The 25882-nt window shown below is 38.4% G+C and overlaps 1 protein-coding gene across 1 annotated transcript in view; it reads right to left on the bottom strand.

Moving 5' to 3' along the window:
* The window catches only part of LOC124545786 (dynein regulatory complex subunit 5), a 99121-nt gene that overhangs the window by 49878 nt on the left and 23361 nt on the right, over positions 1-25882 (bottom strand). Inside the window, exon 3 of the mRNA XM_047124733.1 lies at positions 3962-4243. Within this exon, the coding sequence (XP_046980689.1) occupies positions 3962-4243 (282 nt within the window). The remainder of the gene's footprint in view (positions 1-3961; positions 4244-25882) is intronic.

Below are 25882 nucleotides of genomic sequence, written 5' to 3'. Positions count from 1 at the left end.
GGCTGGGCTTTTTCAATGTGAAAATCAAGAAACGATATCACCAAGTTCTCCTTTTCCTAGACAATACAACCTGCCACCCAAAAGCCAAGTTATCAAATGTGAAGTTGGCTTGGAACACACCAGGTTCAACCAGCATCACACCACCCATGGCCAGGGGCTTATTTACACATTCAAGTCTCACTATAGGCAATTATTGATGCAGTCCCTTATTCTTAGCGATGAAGAAGCAGAAAGAGCATTTGCTTTTGCACAATCAGTTTCTGTTCTGGTTGCAGTACAGTGGATTGGCTTGGTAACAAGGGAAATGAGACCCGAAACTGCTGCCAAGTGCTCCTACAAAGCAGGCTTTGGAGGTGATAAACAAGATGCTTCTGTATTTACTGAAGCTCAACGAAATGTAGTAGCAATTGTTAAATTAATTCAAATACAAAACATTTCATGTAGTTTGGATGACTACATTCAAAGTGATGACTGTCTGACAACTTGCTCCCTGTTTTCTTTGGCAACAGATCTAATAGAAACCCACAATGCAGAAGGTGAAGAAAGTGTGATTTAGTCACACAGAATATAGTAATGTCCTGTAATTTATTGTCTAATGAATTAAATACATTATTTCTATATGTCTAAATAGACTTATAAACATCAGACTCATGTAGAAATACAAACTGTGACTTTATTTGTAGTCAGGTGGTTAAGAAGCTACTTGTAAAATTTTTATTTTCTACAATTTTTTAAAAGAGCTGGCAAAAGTGAAATTGGACTTGTGGTTCTCACGAGAGGCATGACAGAGATATGTTCCTGCAGTTGCAGTATCCTCTGTCCTCGGTGGCTCAGATGGATAGAGCATCTGCCCTGTAAGCAGGAGATCCCGCGTTCGAGTCCCGGTCAGGGCATACATTTTCAACTGTGCCTGTTGACTTATATCAATGCCAGTATGCAGCTAGGGGTATTCATTTCATTGTAACTCTTTAATTAATTCTGCTAATGTTACAGCATAATCACCACACATTTTTTATTTTAGACATTACTTCTTCTGTAGAAGTGATGGAGATATCCATATTACCTACTAAAGTTATTTGTAATGACACTGACATACAGCATACAGTGCTATTGTCATATGAATGTGTAAGTTTCTACCATAGAACTACATTAAAGGATGGGGGATTGTCTATTTATATCAGAAGTAGAACATATTTCAAAGCTAGAGAAGATCTGATCAAGATCAGTGTAGATAAACATTTTGAACTTACAGCCACTGAGCTAACAAAGCTAGACATCCATAAACAGTTTATCATTTTGTGTATGTACTGCTCACCTGGTGGTAATGTGGACACTAACTTCAACAAATTAACTGAAGTCCTGAAAAGAGTCTCAGTCCCTAAAACTAACATGATAATATGTGGAGACATGAAATGTCAGTGAAATTAGTGATAACTTCCTAAATATTTTGAACACTTTTGTCACAGCACAAATAGTAAACACTGCTATTAGTGTATGAAAAAGCATAGAATCTGTCTCAGACTACATACTTACAGAGATTGATGAGGAAAATTATTAAGCATTTAGAAAAGGTCTTGGCCTCTTGGATTATTAGTCAGATAATAAAGCTAAGAACGGGTTTGGTAGAATCCAGAAAGTGCAGGCCCACAAAAGGGTCTTCTTGGAACGTAAAATACATTCTTTTTCTATGTCATTGGTAAATAAAACCTTGGCTAAAATGTGAATGTAATACAATGTAGATACTAAATATAACATGTTATATATTATATAATTAATAATAATTGAAAAAGTAAAACACAGAAATTAAAAAATAATTAGAATTGATGACTTTTGTTGACATAATGTAAATACTAAATTCTCTAAATTGTGCAAACTATTTAATTTTTAAGAAAACATTTCCAAAGTTAGCCATTCCGAGGAAAATAAATGGGTAACTATGAGTATTAGAAAGCCCTCCCAGGCACTTACATTTCTCAGTTCTTTACAAAAGCACTTCACTAATTAACTACTAAATGTACAAAAGGTACTGCTTGCTGCAGAAAAGTCATTCAATGAAAAAACATTCTATGATGCAGAAAATAAAAGCAAAGTAATATCGGATATCATAAAATATGAAATTGGAAAAGGCAGACAAGTGTCATAACACACAAGGTAAAGATTTGGATAGAGAAATAGAAAATCCTCAGGAATTGGCAAATTCCTGAGGATTTATTCTCTGGTACTGCAGAGAAGTTGCAGCAAAATCTTCCTAAGGGACATATAGCATCCACAATGAATTTCACAGCAAGTATAATGATGATGTTTCTTACAACCAAACTTGAAGTCAGGAAAATAATACAGAAATTAAAGTAGAAAAAAGTGAGCAAGCATAGATGCATTTCCAGTCTTCTGAAGCATGCATAGATAACATACAAATCAATTAACACACATAATAAATGAGTTCTTTAATTCAGATATTTTTCAGAGTTCCTATGCATGCACAAGTTGTGCACTTACACACAAATACACTAAATGAGGTACCTTGTCAACAAAGCGCAGTTTGGTTTCTGAAGAGGAAGGAGGACAATAACGGCTACTACAGAGTTTACAAAAGCTCCTGTCTTAGATGTGTTACAGGCATATTCTTAGACCTGTCCAAGGCTTTTGTCACTGTCAAAAGCGACAACAAAACACTACTAATCATATTAGAAGCATTGTGCATAACAGGAATAGACAATGAGTGGTTCCAGTTTTACATGGAAAATAGGCAAAGTTTACACATCTGCTGATGACAGATTTTTAATAAAACAATACACAGACAACACATATATAAACATAAATGTGCATCAGAAGAATGCACTGCGTCCAATTTTGTCCTTAATAATTATCCAAGACCATACAAGCAATATAAGACAAGGAGAAAAGTTCTCTTTACTAATGACACTAACATTATTGTCACCAGAACTCCTAATAGAGAAGACAAATGAAACCCTCAAGGATATTCACAATTGGGCAGTATGTGATAAAGTAACACTAAACATTTAAAAAACACCAGCATTCACTTCAGCATACAATGGGAAAGCAACTATGCCAAATTGAGCATAGATGATAAACATTGTGGAACAAACAAAAAACTTTCAGCGATGAATACTGATTGTCAAATAATATGGAATAAACATAAAGATAGTGACCAAAAGAATGTCATCAGCATGTTATGTGCTTAGGGCTCTATCAACAGTTTGTAACAGCCAGAGTCTTGATGTGGGATACTATTCCTATGAACACTAAATCCTTAGCTATGGGATTATTCTCTGGGATCAATGGCACGAATATTGATACAGTTCTTAAATTGTAAAAAAGGGCAGTAAGAATAATGACTAGAAGCAGTAGTCTGGCTCACTGTAAAGAACTATCTTAAAATATGGGCATCCTTACTGCACAAAATGGGTACACCTACCAACCTGTTGTGCATATCAGCAAAAACATCTGTAAGTATTTCAGTAATGGTTCTACACACAATAATGAAACAACAACCAGTTTGGACTCATATTTACTTAGGAAAAACAAACAGAAAAATTCGAAACAGAGAATTAAAACACATAATAAACTGCTCAAGGTGATGGAAAAGATTGCTTAATATGTCTGTTTAAATACCGGTATTGTCAGAAAATTCCTTCACACATTAAATAGAAGTAAGTTCACACATTTCATACCTTATGTAACACATATATCTGCTGTCATATTGATAAAAAACATTGGGTGATGTTCTGATGGTGCATGAGGAGGCAAAAATAAATGATGAATTTGAAAATACAAACTACTGTTACCAGTCATACTTATTGTTCTTCCATCTACACATTTAGGAGGATTATATCTCCATCACTTGGTGGCTTTATAAAATTAAAAAGGGATAAATAATTTGTATGTATGGCTGTTTGCGAGCAACTCTATGTGGAATATGATGCTGTAAATATTCACACACCTCAAGTTCTGTAAGACCTCTGATGATGAGTGCAAGATCTATATGATTCATGGGAGGAAGTTCAGTGGAACATTCATCAGGCCCCTCCATTAATGGAGGCAATCGGGCAACCTTAAGCTGCCGTAGACGTAGGCGATGCACATATGAAGAACACAGAGAAACAAGCACTGCGACCTCCTGACCAACAAAATTTTCCACAGGCATCATTTCCAATTCATCTTGCAGATGCCGTTCTATATACAATCGCTTCCATGACCCTCCATAGTCATGTACGTCATTCATCTGTGGCAAAAAATTATTTTCTATATTGGTAACGTATGATTAGAACAAATTAACAGTTCAGGATATCTTAAGGACAACAGTAAACAACAAGCGACTGGCTGCATACATAATCGTTATGAAAACAGAGGAAAAATTCACTGTTTCATTATTAAACTGGAGCTATAGTCCAGTCAAATTGCAGATATACCTTGCAAAAGGTGGGGTAGAAGAGTTTATTTTTTCAACTCGTTCATATGGTTGGAAAGATTAGAAAACTGAGTTTTGCCAACAAAATTTCGCTTGGGAAAACTTTCTGCAGTCAAAAAACTTGGAAAATTTTGGCCTTTTTTCAGTTTTTTCAAAATATCTCAGTTTCATTTGCTCCAATCGCTTTAACGTCTATTTTCTTTTTTAAAGAGCACACAATTCTCTACAAATTTGATTCTTGCCATTTTTTTCTACTCCCAATATCCAAGGCGCTACAGCGCCTCAAAAAATGCCAATTTTTCAAATTTTGAGCATAGTGGCAAGATACCTTATTTTTTAACAGTATTTTTTCAGTTTCTGTTTGTGTAGTATAAATACATTATACATCATGTTATATGTTGGAATTTACCACCTCACTTTCAGGTATTCAATTTCTCTGTATGCAACATGAGGATTGCTGGGCACCCAACTATTGTGATTCTTACATCACTACCTGAAGTTCACTATGGGCCACCTCAGCCCTGGTATTTGTAAAACTATAAATATAAAAATACATCATTAAGAGACTTAGACACACACACACACACACACACACACACACACACACACACACACACACACACACACACACGCACACAAAATAAATTGTCTCAGGAAACTGAACTATTATTAGCTGCAATAGGCAACCTAATTAGGTAGGTAATTATTCTTGTGTATAAAAGCCACACAGTTGACATTAAAAATAAGTAGCTTTATTACAATTAAAATGTATTGTCAGTTACTAAAAAATGTTGACAGTTCTGGGTATGTAATACTTGTAATATCGCACATTAGCCCACTTGAGACAGATATGAGCATCACTTCCAACGTTTTGATGGGCCAGGTTCCTCAGTGTCACCAGAAATACCTTGAGTTACGGACTCACGGTCTGTATCTAGAGTTGATCCCAAATTGACCTCTTCTTTAAACAGCGAGTCAGCCTCAGCAAGTTTGTTGATTTCGTCAGCGGTTTCCTCAACATCCTCCATAACATCTTCTTCACTGTTTTCATATAAAAATTTTGGCACGTTTTCGCATTTGACCCCAATACATTTCTTGCAAATTGAAGAACATTTCAAACCCGCTTTTCTGCAGGAGCACGCTCCGCCACAGTTCAGCTTGCATGAGCATGAAACAATGTGAAGAAGTGGTTCAGGTGCTGGATCTTGGCTCATTATAACGGGTATTGGACCGTGGTCACTGTGATTCCAGCCCCATTTCTCAGGAGGCTTCCAGTTTCCCATCGAACTTTGGACTTGTTTGTAAGTCCGCAACAAATGATGTTGTGCAGCATCTAGTATAGGTGGCAACCGTGCAAGATTCAGTTTGCTTTTTGTGGCAGACTTGGCGAATAGCTGGTACCGCAAATGGTCTAGTGTGTGGGAACTGCTGACACCTCCACTATACAATGCGATAGTAACCTGTTCTGTTGCTGTTATTATTTCTTCACGGGTAGCATGTGGTTTATTGAACGTGCAAAGCGCTGAGGTTAGGTGTTCATTTTTCGCAACAATATTGCAGCATTTAATTTTTCCTTGACCAAAAGAAGCAGATGTTGTATCACTTCCGCTAAAGGCGTGAGTGAACAGAATATATTCACTGTCAAACTTGTAAGATGCAGTGGAAAACCACTTGTCTTCTGCATTTCTTCTTCCTGGCTTTAAGATGCTTCAATCATAAGGTCAGCATCTTCTTGTGCCTGGTGCACTTCAACGCTAAACTCCAGAAATTCCTTTTTAAGAAGTGTGATCAAACGCATCTGGTTTCGTTCGTTGTACAAGAACTTGTCCTGAGGGACTTGGTTCACCATCTCTGATTCAACCACAACGTCAACCGAAGAATGTTTTTTGGACCTACGAATCCTCTCAGCACTCTTTGTGCTACATTTGTCTCCCTCACATGGATACCCATCAAATACAATAGCAAATTGAGGTCCAAATTGACGTTGTAGGTAAGAAACATAGCTTTGGGCTTTGACTTGAAGCAAACATTTCGAGTCCAAGTCACTTTGTGGATAAGGTACCCTCCATCAAAATTTCGTTTGGCATATGGCAGTCTTAACTGCTTGGTTAAAAAGTCATCAGAATTCCCTTTTCGACATAAGAAGCATTTCTCTTTGAAAGTGAACTGACCTTTTTCCTGCGACCAACGTAGCATGCCTGTTGGTTCCTGAGGATGTCAAAGGCTAGCTGCTATCATTCTCTCATTAATGTACTTCTTGTAGCATGCTTCATGCACCATCAATTCACTGAGCATTTCCAAAAAATGGGTGTGAGCAGACTCCCTGGGTTTAGCACTACAATCGTTAAGTGTGTTCAGTCCTTTCTTTTTCACATTGCATCCACCACTCAACAGTTTTTTCTCAAATGAAACAAAAATTCATGTCAGACATACTCATTTTCAGCACCATAACATATACTGAACGGAAGCGACTCCAAACTGTAGGACCCTTATTGTTGTGTGCTAATACCTGTCAGCGCGCTGTGAACAATCACTAGAGATAATTGCCTTCCGCCCGCCAAAGAATAAATACGCTTTTGTCTGCTAAAGAACAATTCCTACATACTTTTTCTTATAACTGATCATTAACGTCAATCAACTGTAGAAAATTTACGGCACCTGTGTGCAATCGTATTACATATTGTAACACAAATAAACTTCACGCAATCCGACGTGAATGTGTTCGTAGTTACTGAATATGATGCTGTTTGTCCTGGCCCTGCAGCAGAGTGAGATGGTAAATTCCAATGAATAATATGACGAGTAATATGTTTATACTACACAAATAGAAACTGAAATAACAGTGTTCAAAAATTAGGTAATTTGCCACTTTGCTCGAAATTTGAAAAATTGGTATTTTTTGACGCGCTGTAGCTCCTTAGATATTGGGAGTAGAAAAAAATGGTAAAAATCAAATTTGTAGAGAATTTTGTGCTCTTTAAAAAAGAAGATAGATGTCAAAGCGATAGGAGCAAATGAAACTGAGATATTTTGAAAAAACTGAAAAAAGTCCGAAATTTTCGAATATTTTTGACTGCAGAAAGTTTTCCCAAGAGAAATTTTGTTGGCAAAACTTGGTTTTCTAACCTTTCCAACAATATGAACGACTTAAAAAAATAAAATCTTCTACCCCACCTTTTGCAAGGTACAGGCTTTTTTTCTGACAGTTTTACTGGACTACTACATGAAAGTTAGGAAAAATTCAAGTTGTAGAATTATTATAAAGGTATGAGTTACAAATTTATTCTCATATCTACTGATTGTTTATTGTTGGGTTGCCAATGTTTCTAACTATACAACAACTTAGTAATGAGTGGCCAGTTGATCTATGAGAAAATCAGATTTTGAAGCAGACAGAAAGAGAATAGTGTTTATCATTACAGAAACTGTCCGACATGCTTTGAATGCAGCATTCTGTGGAGGGCATTGCTGATGAGCTTGGGTGATAATTGAAAGAAGAGTAAAGTGTTTGTAAATATTTAAATGCACATTAATTGGTCTCATCAAATATGTCATAATTTTCATCTAAATGCTTCTAGTAAGAGAAGTGAAGGATACAGATAAACCTCAAGGAGGGGGGGGCGCTAAAGATATCTTGATACCTTTACTTTTACCATAATAAAAAATAATCAAGTCCCATGCAAAGTTTAAGAAAGTTTTGTTTAAAATGATTATACGCATATACCAGACAATGCCATCTTATGATATAAAAAAGTTACAATTGTGGTTCTCTTCCTTAAATGATGAGTTCTATGCACCTTTTCTTCCAGGCAAATTGGTTAATTACATCAACAATAGGACAACCAATGTCAGGGTGAGTGTTCAACAGAGCTAAGCCATTATATCAATCCTCCTCCACTGTCGACCTCAGTCATGTCTTCGTATGTCACAATGATGAAAAGCTTCTTTCTACTGTAGCAATAGATGAACATAGACAAGCAAATATTTTGTACAGCATGTGCAAAGTTGGACAGTCAGATCTAGGACTTTTCTTGAACAAATGCCAGACAAAATAACATATCGACATCATTAAAAAGGCCACGACTTATCTAGTAGGTGGTTTGTTGTTGTTGTGGTCTTCAGTCCTGAGACTGGTCTGACGCAGCTCTCCATGCTACTCTATCCTGTGCAAGCTTCTTCATCTCCCAGTACCTACTGCAACCTACATCCTTCTGAATCTGTTTAGTGTATTCATCTCATGGTCTCCCTCTATGATTTTTACCTTCCCCGCTGCCCTCCAATACTAAATTGGTGATCCCTCGATGCCTCAGAACATGTCCTACCAACCGATGCCTTCTTCTAGTCAAGTTGTGCCACAAACACCTCTTCTCCCCAATTCTATTCAATACCTCCTCATTAGTTATGTGATCTACCCACCTTATCTTCAGCATTCTTCTGTAGCACCACATTTCGAAAGCTTCTATTCTCTTCTTGTCCAAACTATTTATCGTCCAAGTTTTACTTCCATACATGGCTACACTCCATACAAATACTTTCAGAAACGACTTCCTCACACTTAAATCTATAATCGATGTTAACAAATTTCTCTTCTTCAGAAACGCTTTCCTTGCCATTGCCAGTCTACATTTTATATCTTCTCTACTTTGACCATCATCAGTTATTTTGCTCCCCAAATAGCAAAACTCCTTTACTACTTTAAGTGTCTCATTTCCTAATCTAATACCCTCAGCAACTCCCGACTTAGTTCGACTACATTCCATTATCCTTGTTTTGCTTTTGTTGATATTCATCTTATATCCTCCTTTCAAGACGCTATCCATTCCGTTCAACTGTTCTTCCAAGTCCTTTGCTGTATCTGACAGAATTACAATGTCATCGGCGAATCTCAAGGTTTTAATTTCTTCTCCATGTATTTTATTACCTACTCCGAATTTTTCTTTTGTTTCCTTTACTGCTTGATCAATATACAGATTGAATAATATCGGGGAGAGGCTACAACCCTGTCTCACTCCCTTCCCAACCACTGCTTCCCTTTCATGTCCCTCGACTCTTATAACTGCCATCTGGTTTGTGTACAAATTGTAAATAGTCTTTCGCTCCCTGTATTTTACTCCTGCCACCTTCAGAATTTGAAAGAGAGTATTCCAGTCAACATTGTCAAAAGCTTTCTCTATGCCTACAAATGCTAGAAACTTAGGTTTGCCTTTCCTTAATCTTTCTTCTAAGATAAGTCGTAAGGTCAGTATTGCCTCATGAGTTCCAATATTTCTACGGAATCCAAACTGATCTTCCCCGAGGTCGGCTTCTACTAGTTTTTCCATTCGTCTGTAAGGAATTCGCGTTAGTATTTTGCAGCCGTGACTTATTAAACCGATAGTTCAGTAATTTTCACATCTGTCAACACCTACTTTCTTTGAGATTGGAATTATTATATTCTTCTTGAAGTCTGAGGGTATTTCGCTTGTCTCATACGTCTTGCTCACCAGGTAGTAGAGTTTTGTCAGGACTAGCTCTCCCAAGGCCGCCAGTAGTTCTAATGGAATGTTGTCTACTCTCGGGGCCTTGTTTTGACTCAGGTCTCTCAGTGCTCTGTCAAACTCTTCACGCAGTATCATATCTCCCATTTCATCTTCATCTACATCCTCTTCCATTTCCATAACATTGTCCTCAACTACATCGCCCTTGTATAGACCCCCTATATACTCCTTCCACCTTTCTGCTTTCCATTTTTTGCTTAGAACTGGGTTTCCATCCGAGCTCTTGATATTCAAACAAGCGGCTCTCTCTTTTCTCCAAAGTTCTCTTTAATTTTTCTGTAGGCAGTATCTATCTTGCCCCTAGTGAGGTAAGCCGCTACATGCTTACATTTGTCCTCTAGCCATCCCTGCTTAGCCGTTTTGCACTTCCTGTCGATCTCATTTTTGAGATGTTTGTATTCCTTTTTGCCTGCTTCATTTACTGCATTTTTATATTTTCTCCTTTCATCAATTAACTTCAATATTTCTTCTGTTACCCAAGGATTTCTACTAGACCTCATCTTTTTACCTACTTGATCCTCTGCTGCCTTCACTACTTCATCCCTCAAAGCTACCCATTCTTCTTCTACTGTATTTCTTTCCTGCATTCCTGTCAATTGTTCCCTTATGCTCTCCCTGAAACTCTGTACAACCTCTGGTTTAGTCAGTTTATACATGTCCCATCTCCTTAAAGTCCCACCTTTTTGCAGTTTCTTCAGTTTTAATCTACAGTTTATAACCAATAGATTGTGGTCAGAATCCGCATCTGCCCCTGGAAATGTCTTACAATTTAAAACCTGGTTCCTAAATCTCTGTCTTACCATTATATAATCTATCTGATACCTTTTAGTATCTCCAGGATTCTTCCATGTATACAACCTTCTTTTATGATTCTTGAACCAAGTGTTAGCTATGATTAAGTTGTGCTCTATGCAAAATTCTACGAGGCGGCTTCTCTTTCATTTCTTACCCCCAATCCATATTCACCTGCTACGTTTCCTTCTCTCCCTATTCCTACTACCGAATTCCAGTCACTCATGACTATTAAATTTTCGTCTCCCTTCACTATCTGAATAATTTCTTTTATTTCATCATACATTTGATCAATTTCTTTGTCATCTGGAGAGCTAGTAGGCATATAAACCTGTACTACTGTAGTAGGCATGGGCTTCATGTCTATCTTGGCCACAATAATGCATTCTCATAGATATGTGTTACCTATCTATGTGCTGGACAGAAACATATAAAATATGATGGTGCAGACACGCTTGCTACTTAGGAATGTACAACTACTCGATAACTCGATTCAGTCAAGTCAACTGACGAAAGAAACAAAAGTATAGCGTGCGGGCTGACTGGTGGGTGCGGCGCAGGTGGAAATGCGGGTGGTCCCCATATGTATCCAGCACTTAATAAAAGTGTCCTCTCGAGGTCAAGGACATTTAAGGTGGGAGCACAGGGTTAGGACTGACAAGGAAAAGGCAGAAAATCAACAGTGTTCTTTTCAAAGAAATCACATTCACTTTAAGCTGTAGGTAGATTGTAGTACGCGCCAGTATTTCTGACTACAATGCATTGGGTACATTTTTGTAAACTTTATTAGACAATGTAAATACACACAACAGTCTTGGACTGAGACTCAGATGGCATTACCCTCTGTGCAGTACAAAGACTGTTCTTTTCTCATGGCAGATGGTCTCCGGAGACTGCATCGGGATCGATACTCACACAAAGAATTTTAGGAAACATATTGAAAACCTAAATCTAGATGGCCTGTTAAGGTTTTTAATTACATCCTCCAAATTGTGAATCCTGTGTCTGGTTCACTGCATCACCTCACTCAGCATATCTTGGGGAAATCTCTAGTATGATATTTTGCATATTTCACCAAAGTGGAAAAGGTGTCCTAAATAAATAGATAATATTCCAATTTCACCCCAGGGAAATGGAAGGTCAAATGGAATATGAGGGTGAGTCAAATGAAAACCTTAAATTTGTAATAACAAATCGAAATTTCGTGCCGTTATCCTGTAAGTTGGTAAGCGTGCTACAAAAAGCGTGCAGAATGGCCTGTAGGTGGCAGTGCAAATGCACACATATAATCGCAGTATTAGTATAAAGACAGCCGCCCCACTTGTGACTTGCACCAGGGAAGAACAGCATTCTGTTATTCAGTTTTTGAGTAGTGAAGATGTGAAACCCGTTGAAATTAATTGACGAATGAAGGTTGAGTAAGGAGATGCATGTTTGTCACAGCAGCAAGTTTACGAATGGAGTAGGAAGTTCACAAATGGTGTGACTTCAGTGGAAGATGCTCCTCATCCAGGTAAGGCACAATGAGTTGTGACTCCACAGAACATTGCATTGAATCCATAGTGAAGGAAAACTGCTGAGTGACACTGAATGCCATTGCAGCATGTTTACAGATTAGTCATGGGTCAGCACACCACATTGTGCATGATGTGCTCCAGTTCCACAAATGTCTGCAAGATGGGTGTCACGGCAGCTGACTCCTGAAATGAGAGAACGACGTGTTGATGCTTGTGAAGAACTTCTTCGGTGCTTTGAACGAGAAGGTGCTGGCTTCCTTGCAAGAATCGTTACTGGGGACGATACCTGGGTTCACTTCCACTAACCGGAAATGAAGAGAGCGAGCAAGGAATGGCGCCATTCCTCATCACCAAAACCAAAGAAATTTTGAACAGAACCAACTGCAGGGAAGGTTATGCTGACTCTCTTTTGGGACGAAAATGGGGTCATTTTGGAGCATTACATACCTAGAGGGACCACTGTCACCAGTGCATCATACACAGATCTCCTAAAAAATCATCTGCTGCCTGCAATCAAATCAAAGCAACATGTATTGCTGTCAGCAGGTGTCCTTTTGCAACATGACAAGGCAAGGCCCTACACTGCCCCTACAACAGTTGCAACAATCACAGACCTGCATTTTGAGTGTCTTCCTCTTCCACCATACTCACCAGACCACACCCCAAGTGATTTCCATATGTTTGGACCACTCAAAGACACAATGGGAGGAAAGAAGTTCCGTTCTGATGAAGAGGTACACCACGCGGTGCATGAGTGGTTGTGCGGACTACCAAAAGAAATTTTTTCTAAAGGAATTTATGCACTTTGTAAGTGCTGGAGGACTTGCATTGAGCGTGGGGGAAATTGTGTTGAAAAGTGATACAGCTTTGTACCACTTCTGCACAATAAATAATATTTAAAAAATATTTATGGTTTTCATTTGACTCACCCTCATATAATCAACTTCAATATTCTCAATGTAACATGTTGTTGTAGTTGTAGTTCTTATTGTTGTTGTTGTTGTTGTTGTCTTCAGTCCTGAGACTGGTTTGATGCAGCTCTCCATGACAACCTATCCAGTGCAAGCTCCTTCATCTCCCAGTACCTACTGCAACTTACATCCTTCTGAATCTGCTTGGTGTATTCATCTCTTGGTCTCCCTCTACGATTTTTACCCTCCACGCTACCCTCCAAAGCTAAATTTGTGATCCCTTGATGCCTCAGGACATGTCCTACCAACCGACCCCTTCTTCTCAACAATTTTTGCCACAAACTTCTCTTCTCCCCAATTCAATTCAATACCTCCTCATCAGTTACGTGATCTACCCACCTAATCTTCAACATTCTTCTGTAGCACCACATTTCGAAAGCTTCTATTCTCTTCTTGTCCAAACTATTTATTGTCCATGTTTCACTTCCATACATGGCTACACTCCATACAAATACTTTCAGAAATGATATCCTGACACTTAAATCTATACTCGATGTTAACAAATTTCTTTTCTTCAGAAACGCTTTCCTTGCCATTGCCAGTCTACATTTTATATCCTCTCTACTTCGACCATCATCAGTTATTTTGCTTCCCAAATAGCAAAACTCCTTTACTACTGTAAGTGTCTCATTTCCTAATCTAATACCCTCAGTATCACCCGACTTAATTCGACTACATTCCATTATCCTCGTTTTGCTTTTGTTGATGTTCATCTTATATCCTCCTTTCAAGACACTGTCCATTCCATTCAACAGCTCTTCCAAGTCCTTTGCTGTCTCTGACAGAATTACAATGTCATCGGCGAAGCTCAAAGTTTTTATTTCTTCTCCCTGGATTTTAATACCTACTCCAAATTTTTCTTTTGTTTCCTTTACTGCTTGCTCAATATACAGATTGAATAACATCGGGGAGAGGCTACAACCCCCTCTCACTCCCTTCCCAACCACTGCTTCCCTTTCATGTCCTTCGACTCTTATAACTGCCATCTGGTTTCTGTAGAAATTGTAAATAGCCTTTCGTTCCGTGTATTTTACCCCTGCCACCTTCAGAAATTGATAGAGAGTATTCCAGTCAACATTGTCAAAAGCTTTCTCTAAGTCTACAAATGCTAGAAACGTAGGTTTGTCTTTCCTTAATCTTCCTTCTAAGATAAGTTGTAAGGTCAGTATTGCCTCATGTGTTCCAACATTTCTACGAAATCCAAACTGATCTTCCCCGAGGTCGGCTTCTACCAGTTTTTCCATTCGTCTGTAAATAATTCATGTTAGTATTTTGCAGCTGTGACTTATTAAACTGATAGTCCGGTAATTTTCACATCTGTCAACACATGCTTTCTTTGGGATTGGAATTATTATATTCTTTTTGAAGTCTGAGGGTATTTCGCCTGTCTCGTACATCTTGCTCAGATGGTAGAGTTTTGTCAGGACTGGCTCTCCCAAGGCCGTCAATAATTCTAATGGAATGTTGTCTACTCCCGAGGCCTTATTTCGACTCAGGTCTTTCAGTGCTCTGTCAAACTCTTCACGCAGTATCATATCTCCCATTTCATCTTCATCTACATCCTCTTCCGTTTCCATAATATTGTCCTCAAGTACATCACCCTTGTAAAGACCCTCTATATACTCCTTACACCTTTCTGCTTTCCCCTCTTTGCTTAGAACTGGGTTTCCACCTGAGCTCTTGATATTTATACAAGTGGCTCTCTTTTGTCCAAAGGTCTCTTTAATTTTCCTGTAGGCTGTATCTATCTTACCCCTAGTGAGATAAGTATCTACATCCTTACATTTGTCCTCTAGCCATCCCTGCTTAGCCATTTTGCACTTCCTGTCGATCTCATTTTTGAGACGTTTGTATTCCTTTTTGCCTACTTCATTTTTATATTTTCTCCTTTCATCAATTAAATTCAATATTTCTTCTGTTACCCAAGGATTTCTACTAGCCCTCATCTTTTTACCTACTTGATCCTCTGCTGCCTTCACTATTTCATTCCTCAAAACTACCCATTCTTCTTCTACTGTATTTCTTTCCCACATTCCTGTCAATTGTTCCCTTATGCTCTCCCTGAAACTCTGTACAACCTCTGGCTTAGTCGGTTTATCCAGGTCCCATCTCCTTAAATTACCACCTTTTTTGCAGTTTCTTCAATTTTAATCTGCAGTTCATTACCAACAGATTGTGGTCAGAGCCCACATCTGCCCCTGGAAATGTCTTACAATTTAAAACCTGGTTCCTAAATCTCTGTCTTACCATTATATAATCTATCTGATACCTCTTAGTATCTCCAGGATTCTTCCATGTATACAACCTTCTTTTATGATTCTTGAACCAAGTGTTAGCTATGATTAAGTTATGCTCCGTGCAAAATTCCTCTAGACGGCTTCTTCTTTCATTTCTTAGACCCAATCCATATTCACCTACTATGTTTCCTTCTCTCCCTTTTCCTAGTGTCGAATTCCAGTCACCCATGGCTATTAAATTTTCGTCTTCCTTCACTGCCTGAATAATTTCTTTTATCTCATAATACACGTCTTCAATTTCTTCGTCATCTGCAGAGCTAGTAGGCATATAAACTTGTACTACTGGAGTAGGCATGGGCTTCGTGTCTATCTTGGCCACTATAATGCGATCACTATGCTGTTTGTAGTAGCTTACCCGCACTCTTATTTTTTTATTCATTATTAAACCTACTACTGCATTACCCCTATTTGATTTTGTATTTATAACCCTGTATTCACCTGACCAGAAGTCTTGTTCCTCCTGCCACCGAACTTCACTAGTTCCCACTTCATCTAACTTTAACCTATCCATTTCCCTTTTTAAATTTTCCAACCTACCTGCCCGGTTAAGGGATCTGACATTCCACACTCCGATGCGTAGAATGCCCATTTTCTTTCTCCTGGTAACAACATCCTCCTGAGTAGTCCCCGCCCGGAGATCCGAATGGGGGACTATTTTAGCTCCGGAATATTTTACCCAAGAGGACGCCATCATCATTTAACCATACAGTAAAGCTACATGCCCTCGGGAAAAATTATGGCTGTAGTTTCCCCTTGCTTTCAGCCGTTCGCAGTACCACAACAGCAAGGCCGTTTTGGTTAGTGTTACAAGGCCAGATCAGTCAATCATGCAGACTGTTGCCCCTGCAACTACTGAAAAGGCTGCTGCCCCTCTTCAGGAACCACACGTTTGTCTGGCCTCTCAACAGATACCCCTCCATTGTGGTTGCACCTACGGTACGGCTATCTGTATCGTTGAGGCACGCAAGCCTCCCCACCAACGGCATGGTCCATGGTTCATGGGGTAGAGGAATGTAACATACCCTGGATTATTTCCCACAGCAAATTTCCAATAGTAGTTCCTGGACATTACAAGAGGCACAACTAACTTCCTTTAGACTCAAGTATCTTCAGTAGTTCTGATATAAAAGCAAATAAGTGAATTATTTGGACATAGAGGTAAAATGTTGACAATAAGAAATAACGATTAGTCAAGTCATAACAATAAAAGAAAAATACTGTATGACAAAAATATAACAAATGACTGTATCAGAGCCGGCCGAAGTGGCCGTGTGGTTCTAGGTGCTGCAGTCTGGAACTGCGAGACTGCTACGGTCGCAGGTTCGAATCCTGCGTCAGGCATGGATGTGTGTGATGTTGTTAGGTTAGTTAGGTTTAACTAGTTCTAAGTTCTAGGGGACTAATGACCTCAGAAGTTGAGTCACATAGTGCTCAGAGCCATTTGAACCATTTGACTGTATCAGAATGTGTAGAAATGACTCACAGAGAGATCATTGTGGCTCTTCATGTATTGTCCTGAACCATTCTGAGTCCCAATGTATTTACCCAAGATGGTAAAAATTGAACAAAACCAAGGATAGATGATGGATACTATTAGAGATTACACCAATTTAGACCAAGAAGAGAGAAACCCGCCTGAGTTACCGGGATCAAAAGCTGAATCTTTGTTACCAATAGTATTAGGAAAACCTCCAACCTATTACAAAATGGACAAAGAGTACACTCAGTACAAATAATTATTTTACAACAAACAAAGCAGAATATGAAGCAGTAATTAACAATATATGTACCCAAAATGTCACATACCCCTGACACAACTTTTATGAGGAAATGATGACACAACAAACAATCAAAAGTAGATTCATTGAATTTATTGATATATAGATATATATTGATATATTGATGTATATTGATATATAGAAAAGTCAGGGGATGCTGAAGGAATTAGATTAGGAAATGAGACACTTAAAGTAGCAGATGAAGTTTGCAATTTGGGGAGCAAAATAACTGATGATGGTCGAAGTACAGAGGATACAAAATGTAGACTGGCGATGGCAAGGAAAACACTTCTGAAGAAGAGAAATTTGTTGGTATCGAGTATATGTGTCAGGAAGCCTTTTCTGAAGTATCTGCGTGGAGTGTAGCTATGCATGGAAGGGGAACATGGACAATAAACAGTTTTGACAAGAAGAGAATAGAAGTCTTCAAAATGTGGTGCTACAGAATAATGCTGAAGATTAGATCAGTGGATCATGTAACTAATGAGGAGGTACTGAACTGAATTGAGGAGAAGAGGAATTTGTGGCACAACTTGATTATAAGAAGGGATAGGTTGGTAGGAAATGTTCTGAGTCAACAAGAGATCACCAATTTAATATTGGAGGGCAGCGTAGGCGGTAAAAGTCGTAGAGGGAGACCTAGAGATGAATACACTAAGCAGATTCAGAAGGATGTAGGGTGCAGTAGTTATTAGGAGATGAAGAAGCTTGCACTGGATAGAGTAGAAAGGAGAGCGGAATAAACCAGTCTCTGGACTGAAAACTAAAACAACAACAACAATACCTTCAAATATGCAATAACTGAAAAGATTAAAAGGTACAAAAGATCATTAAGAAGTTGAAATTCTTTTGACTATAATGGTATTTCTGCTACAATATTAAAATTTTGTGACAGCAGTACCCATTCCCCCAACTGAATTGCCTTTGTAATAACTCAAAAACAGAGACACACTGTATCTGCCAAGTGAAATATTTGAGTGGAGTGGGGCTCAAATCCCCATCCACACAAAGGTTTACCACAGACCCTCAAATCAATTCAGATAAACACTGGCCTGGTACTTTTGGAGAATCTGTGGTAAATTTTGTGCTGCATCTTCTGTGTGAACATGTGCTGCATCTCTAATGACCATAATGTTGCTAATCACTTATACTAGAGTAATCCATGAATTTGACATAACAATCCTATGACAACTGGAGAAGCTTCAATTGTTATCAGCAGGACTCCTCCAGTGACTAAGATGGTAACTCTTACTCTTTCTCCTGCTGATTGTTAGGTTTAGTCTGTGATAAACGTTTCTTAATGCAAAAAATATAGTGATGGCAGAAATTTATTGTCAGCTGTAGGACATGTATGGGTCGAATGTCACAAGGAAACAGACTGTGCATCATGGGATGCAGACAATTTTCCGAAGCCATCAAACTGTCCAAATTTAGGAAGGCAGTGTGAGACTGTCCCTCATTAATGATGACCTTGTGGAGCTGGTGCAGCAGTGCATTATGGATCTCAGTAGCCACTTTTCACATGTATTGCAATTCTTGCTGCAGGAAATTGTCACCAAGCCCCTGCCATTCAAGAAGGTGTTTTTTAAGTGGGTGCCCACACCTGAAAATTATATGAAGTATTTAGGAACAGCACTGACTTTTCTGCAGCGGGACCATGATGGTGACACCAAGTTCTTCGACAGGATTGTCATTGGCAATGAGATGTAGGTTGCTCATTTTATCCTGAACATCAAACAGCAATTGATGCAGTGACATCACAACAGATCTTGGGGCATGATGAAATTTAAACAGACTGTGTAGGTGTGGAAAGTTATGTGCACAGTGTTCTAGGACAGAAAGGGCATTCTGCTCATTGGCTTCCTGCCCAGAAGTGAAACAGTGAATGCTAACTGTTACTGTAAAATGCCATGGAAATTAAGGTATGCCATTCAAAACAGGATGTGTGTAGTGCTCTGTGAAAGTGTTCTACAGGTGCACAAAAATGCTTGTTCACAAAGGGTAGAACTGGTCCGAAGGGGTTCAACTGGGAGCTGTTTGACCATACAATGTACATTCCTGATCTTGCTCTCAGCAGTTTTCACTTTTTAATCAACCTTAAGAATTTCCTGTCCTCTAGTCGGTATGTTCACAATGACAAAGAGCTGAAGACAACTGTCATACACTGGCTCCATTCCCAGGCAACACAGAAATGCGAAAGCTCATCCAACATTAAGGCAAGTGTGTCTATTCTGGTGATGATTATTCCGAAAAATTGCTCATAAATGGCTGTATTTGTAAACTTGTAGCTGGAATTCACAGTCAAAAATTTTTTTGAAGGACATCATCTTGACGACAGTGACTGTTATAAGTTTTTATTACACTACTGCAATTTTGGCCCTAGGCCATTATGAAGTGCTGATATTATGGCTCATCAGTATCTCTGTCACACTCTCCCTTGGATCAAAAAACCTGTGATCATTTGTGTTGCACTTCTTTGTATACATTCAATATCCGCTGTCAGTCCTTTATGGTATGGACCCCACACACTTGGGCAATATTCTAGAACTGGTTGCACAAGCAATTTGTACACAATCTCCTTTGTAGACTGTCTTAAAGTCATAATATTAGCACTTGATAATGGCCTATGGCCGAAATTGCAATAGTGTAATAAAAACTTATAACAGTCACTGGTGTAAAGATGATATCCTTCAAAAAATGTTTGTATTTGTTGCCAGTGAAGTTTTTCATGCAAGTGAGTTTTGTTTTTAAAGAATTGGGAAATTTAATTTCTGGATGGCCTTCATAATTACTAAAGACAAGAATCCCATTCAAATGGATGTTTTTGTTGTATCACTGGACATATCTCAGACTTAGTACTTATCAATTTCATTACTTTTGTATTACGAATATGTATACTTTTTTCCATACACATTTGCATATATAATGCTTTTTAGTTTAATTATGGATGTACTATACATTATTTTCAGTTTAAATGCATATTTTAATGATTGTTAGCAGACACCTCAGTTTTCTTATTTTTATGATAAATATTTTTGCTTCAGGAATAACGATTGGGGAGAAAACATGGGGAGTAACAGGAATAGAAATTTAAGATTCATACAGTAGGATGAATGTTCCAGAATTTTACCGACAACCCCCGGCAGAGCACGTGTCATAAACAGATTTATTTCTTCACACCGACCATCAGCAAACCTTTGATCTTGCAACAATAGAAATTTAAACTTTTAAGCCAGGTACCTACATCTACATCTATACTCTGTAACAACTGCGAGGTGCATAGCAGAGGTTATGTCCCTCTATGACAGTTATTAGAGTTTCTTCCCATTCCATTCACATATGGAACACAGGAAGAATGCCTCTGTGCATGTAGTAGTTATTCTGATCTTATGCCACAATCCCTGTGTCAGTGATATGTAGGGGATTGTAGTATATTCCTAGAATCATCATTTAAAGCCAGCTCTCGAAACTATGTTAATAAATTTTCCAGGGATAGTTTACATCTGTCTTCAACAGTTTGCCAGTTCAGTTTCTTCAGTATTTCTGTCACACTCTCCCTTGGATCAAAAACCTGTGATCATTTGTGTTGCACTTCTTTATATACGTTCAATATCCCCTGTCAGTCCTATTTGGTATGGATTCCGCACACTTGAGCAATATTCTAGAACTGGTTGCACAAGCGATTTGTAAGCAATCTCCTTTGTAGACTGATTGCACTTCCCCAGTATTCTACTGATAAACTGAAGTCTACCACCTGCTTTTCCCATGACTGAACCTATATGATCATTCCATTTCATATCCCTACTAAGTGTTAGATGCAGGTATTTGTATGAGTTGGCCAGTTCGAACAGTAACTCATTGATATTATAGTCATAGGATACTACATATTTTCATCTCCTGACATGCAAAATTTTTCATTTCAGAACATTTAAAGCAAGTTGCCAATCTTTGACCACTCTGAATTTTATTGAGATCAGATTGAATAATTATGCAGCTTCTTTCAGATAGTACTTCATTGTAGATAACTGCTTTATCTGCAAAAAAGTCTGAGGTTACTATTAATATTGTCTGCAGGGTCATCACTCTACAACATGAACAGCAAGGGTCCTAACACAGTTCCATGGGGCAGACCTGAAGTTACTTCTACATCTGCTGATGATTCTCTATCTGAGGTAACATGCTGCATCCTTCCTACCAAAAAGTCCTCTATCCAGTCACAAATTTTGTTTGATACCCCATATGATCATATTTTTTACAATAACCAAAGGTGTGGTACTGAATCAAATGCTTTTCAGAAATTAAGAAATACTGCATCTTCCTGACTGCCTTGATCCCAAGCTTTCAGTAGGTCATTTTAGAAAAGTGCAAACTAGATTTAACATGATTGATGTTTTCAGAATCAATGCTGACTGGTGCTGAGGAGCTCATCCTGTTAAAGATACCTCACTATGTTTGAGCTCAGAACATGTTCTAAGATTCTACAACAAATCAATGTCAAGGATATTTGACGTAGTTTTGTGGATCCCTGCTACTACCTTTCTTGTAAATGGGTGGACCTGTGCTTTTTTCCAAGAACTGGGCACGATTTTTTTGATTTGAGAGATCTACAACAGATTACAATCATAAGGGGCAAATTCAGTATAGAATCTGGCAGGGACTCCATTGGGCCCTGGAGCTTTGTTCAATTTTAAGGATTTCAGCTATTTGTCAACACAACTGATACTAATATTTATTTCATTCATCTTTTCAGTGGTATAAGGATTAAACTGGGGCAATTCCCCTGGGTTTTCATTTGTAAGGGAACATTTGACAATGGAAATAAGCATTTCAGATTGTGCTTTGCTGCCCTCAATTTGAGTTCCTGCCTCAGTCGCTAGAGACTTGACACTAACTTTGGTGCCACTAAGAGCCTTTAGAAATTTTTTGGGTTTTGTGAAATATCAATGGACAATATTCTGCTATGGAAGTCACTGAAAGCACCATGCACTGCTCTCTTTAAAGCCAAATGCGTTTCATTTAGTATCTCTCTATCTTTAGCCCTACACTTTGTTTTACATCTCAGTTCCTTTACAGTGACAGTATACGACAGAGGCTCCCTCCCATCATGAAGTGTTCTACTGGGTACATATCTATCCTGTGCATAGTCAACTATTCCTTTAAATTTGAACCACAGTTCCTCTACATGCTCCTGTCCTGTGCCGAAAGTTTCGAGTTCCTCAGTGAGGTATGACAATACTGATTTTTTACCTAGTTTGCTGAACATACATGTCTTTCTTCTTGTATTACAGGTCCTTTGTACTTTGGTAACCATTGTTGTCACAACTACGTCATGATCACTGTTACCAGTTTCAATATGAATGTCTTCAAAGAGGTCAAGTCTGTTTGTTGCCATTAGATCCAATATATCTCCATCATGAGTAGGGTTCCAAACTATCTGTTCTAGGTTGTTTTCAATGAAGGCATTTTGTAACATTTCACAGGATGTCTTACCATGCAAACTGCTTACAAAACTGCAATCGACACAATTAACTGTTGGATGATTAAAGTCTCCACCGATGATTACAGTATGATTGGGGAACTTAGGTACAAGTGAAGTGTGGTTTCTTCCTTAAGTTTTCAGTTACCTCAGGAGCTGATTCTGGTGACCCATAGAAGAATCCAATTATCATTTTATACCCCCCCCCCCCCCCCCCCCCCCGATACAAGCTGTGATGAAGCAAGCTGGGATATTTTTAATTCCCAGCTTGTTTTGTTATCTGCCTACTTAAATTCGTTTTTTTCATTTTTCAACTAATTTCCATTAACATATGTGACTATAATCTACATTTTCATAAAAGAGAAAGGTTGGCCCTCAGTTTTAAAGAATATAACTCCAGATCTAATTTTGCACTTTTTTAGGTGTTTAATTGATTTTCTAATTTATTTTGACTATGCCTAGCTAGTATCTTTTGTTATAGGGCAAAATCAGTGATTGTTTTGTAACGTAAATTATATTATTGACATATAAACAAATATAAATTCTGGAATAATTATAAACATTTGGAAGACAAAATGTTAGGAATCTTAAAGTATCTATTTGGCTATATTCGAAAACATGTTAGCAAAGCCAGCCCTTAATTAATTTCAAAGTAATTAACAGTTTTATTAAAAGTATTGTTTACACAACTATATATGTTAATTTCATGATTTAAACAAATAAATCGGCTTAACCCTCTTAGTAGAAGAAACTGTTAGCAGAAAAAACAGTTTTTCGATGTATTCAGTTAATTTAAGTTTTAATCGTAATTTCTGTAAATTTAACTTCGAACAATGTGAAGTTTCAGTATCCACTATTGTGTGGATTTTTAAGGGCTCGGTTTTTGGACATGAGACAGTCAGTCCATGGCCGAATTTCAGACGAGGAACCTATGTTGGTTGGAACGACAACAATGCTTCAACTTAACTGTGGAATAAGTGTTAAACAATTAGGCCACGTGTAAAAACAAAGACAGTGACTCTTTCCAGACATACCTTTATAATCTTCAAGAACTGTGAACTTTGTGGTTAGGCTTTTACTGCTTGTAGATGTTCAACAGGAAATCATTGTAGCAATATATGGATGTTAGCCTGTAACCTATTAATGAGTGTTATCGAAGGTTAAACAACAGTGCACTGGCCTTATCACTGTGTATTATTGGGGGGTTGTGAACACCAAAATTAAAAGACTGTGAAACGTAACTATGAATCTGTAACCTATTAATGAGTGTTATCGAAGGTTAAACAACAGTGCACTGGCCTTATCACTGTGTATTATTGGGGGGTTGTGAACACCAAAATTAAAAGACTGTGAAACGTAACTATGAATCTGTTGGCTGCATTATTTACTGTAGTCAGTGTCCAAATTACAAACCCCATTCTTCAGCCAGTGTAGCAACACAATATGTCGACACTGAGGACAACAAATGGAGGAAATAAAGCAGGCGAACTGCTACAAAGTCGTACCCAAAAAAGTCTCACAGGTGGCTTCAATTTTTATCTTGGTGGTTTTGAGTTTGTCTACTGCAACAAATACACCACCTCCATTTGGCATTTGCCTATCCTTCCGATATACACTCAAATTTTCCCCAAAAATCTCCCTGCTATCAATTTCAGGTTTCTGTACCTAATATTATTAGAGCTCCACTGCTATCTATGAGCGCTTCAAACTCTGGCATACTGTTGTGAGTGCATCGCCAGTTTACCATTAGGTTTTTAATCATCTCACCTGTGGAAGGCTTTCTTGTGATCTTACACGGATACTTTTGAGTTTCTTACAGATATCATCATCTGGATTGGAGGCAGAGTTGCCTAATCTAAAAAATCCTTGTATGCACACCACAGACAGTTAGCTACCTGAGTAGTAGCCTCTGATGTGTTGTTCACACCTGAACCATTCAGGGGGACCCTACAGTTCTCAACCACATATCGCAAGTTCAGGAATGTGCAGCCTTGCTTGTCACAGAATCCTTGAAGGCTCTGTTTCAATCCTTCCACTTGACTCAGAACCAAAGGGCCATGATCAGTTCTGGGGAAAATGTTGCAAATTGTGAACTTAGTTGAAACCCCTTGAGCAAGGCATGTCTTCTCAAGCTTCTCTGATAGTCAGTGGAATGACCCAGGTATGATGGAGCCCAGATGACAGGCATCATTAGTTCCAAGATGCATCACAATCTGCAGTTGGCTGCGCCCTGTTTCCCCAATGGCTGCTGGAACAGCTTCTGCAATGCCCTCAAGCTTACGTACAGAGTACAACTGTTGCTATTTCCTGTCCCTTGCTGCCATTTCCCTACAGAGTATGATCATTCACTGTACCCCTGAACTGCCCGACTGAATATACTCTCACCATTTGTGTTTGCCTCTTCTTGACAACAGATAAAACTGGTATCCCAAAACAGGTGACGTGAGTTTCACTGACTAAGTTTCAGTTTCAGTGAAAACAGCACCTCAGACTTGTTAGTTAGGGGGATCAGTACACCAACCTGAGTTTCCCTGGTTGCCGTCCAGCCTGTACAGGACACCTAGATCTACCATTGACACACCACTCGCTGTCAAGTGGATGAGTAATGACAGATCCTGTACTTTCTGCAGAGGAGCAGGATCCAAAGGAGGGGATAGTACTTATGGTACCTCTGGTAATGGAATCACAGGAACAAGACTCTCAGGACCTCTTTCAATACATCGATCAGCAGCAGTGGCCAATCACTTGAGAGAAGTCAGAGCGACTTTCAGGTACTTTCAGACATCAACCAAATAATCCTGCATTTGAGAACAGCATTCACAATGGGGCTTCATTTTGGCTGGTGCAATGTATTACAAGGCTGTGAACAAATAACTTTAAATTAAGCCCACTGATTATGGTTTAATCTTCTGAGCTAAAAAGTTGGTAATTTCCTATAAGAATTGAAGTAAATACACAAAAGGAGATTTCTATTAAGGCAACACAAAAACCTATGGTGAAAATTGTTAGTTTCCTAAAACATTTTGAGGTTAACTACAGCTGTTAGCAAACACGAAAACAGAGTTAATTTATGATATATGCATAT

This window comes from Schistocerca americana, chromosome 8 (genome assembly GCF_021461395.2).
Source record: "Schistocerca americana isolate TAMUIC-IGC-003095 chromosome 8, iqSchAmer2.1, whole genome shotgun sequence".
Classification (NCBI taxonomy): Eukaryota; Metazoa; Arthropoda; class Insecta; order Orthoptera; family Acrididae; genus Schistocerca; species Schistocerca americana.
The sequence above is the reverse complement of the archived record's forward strand: the minus strand, read 5'-3'. Positions and strand labels throughout refer to the sequence as shown.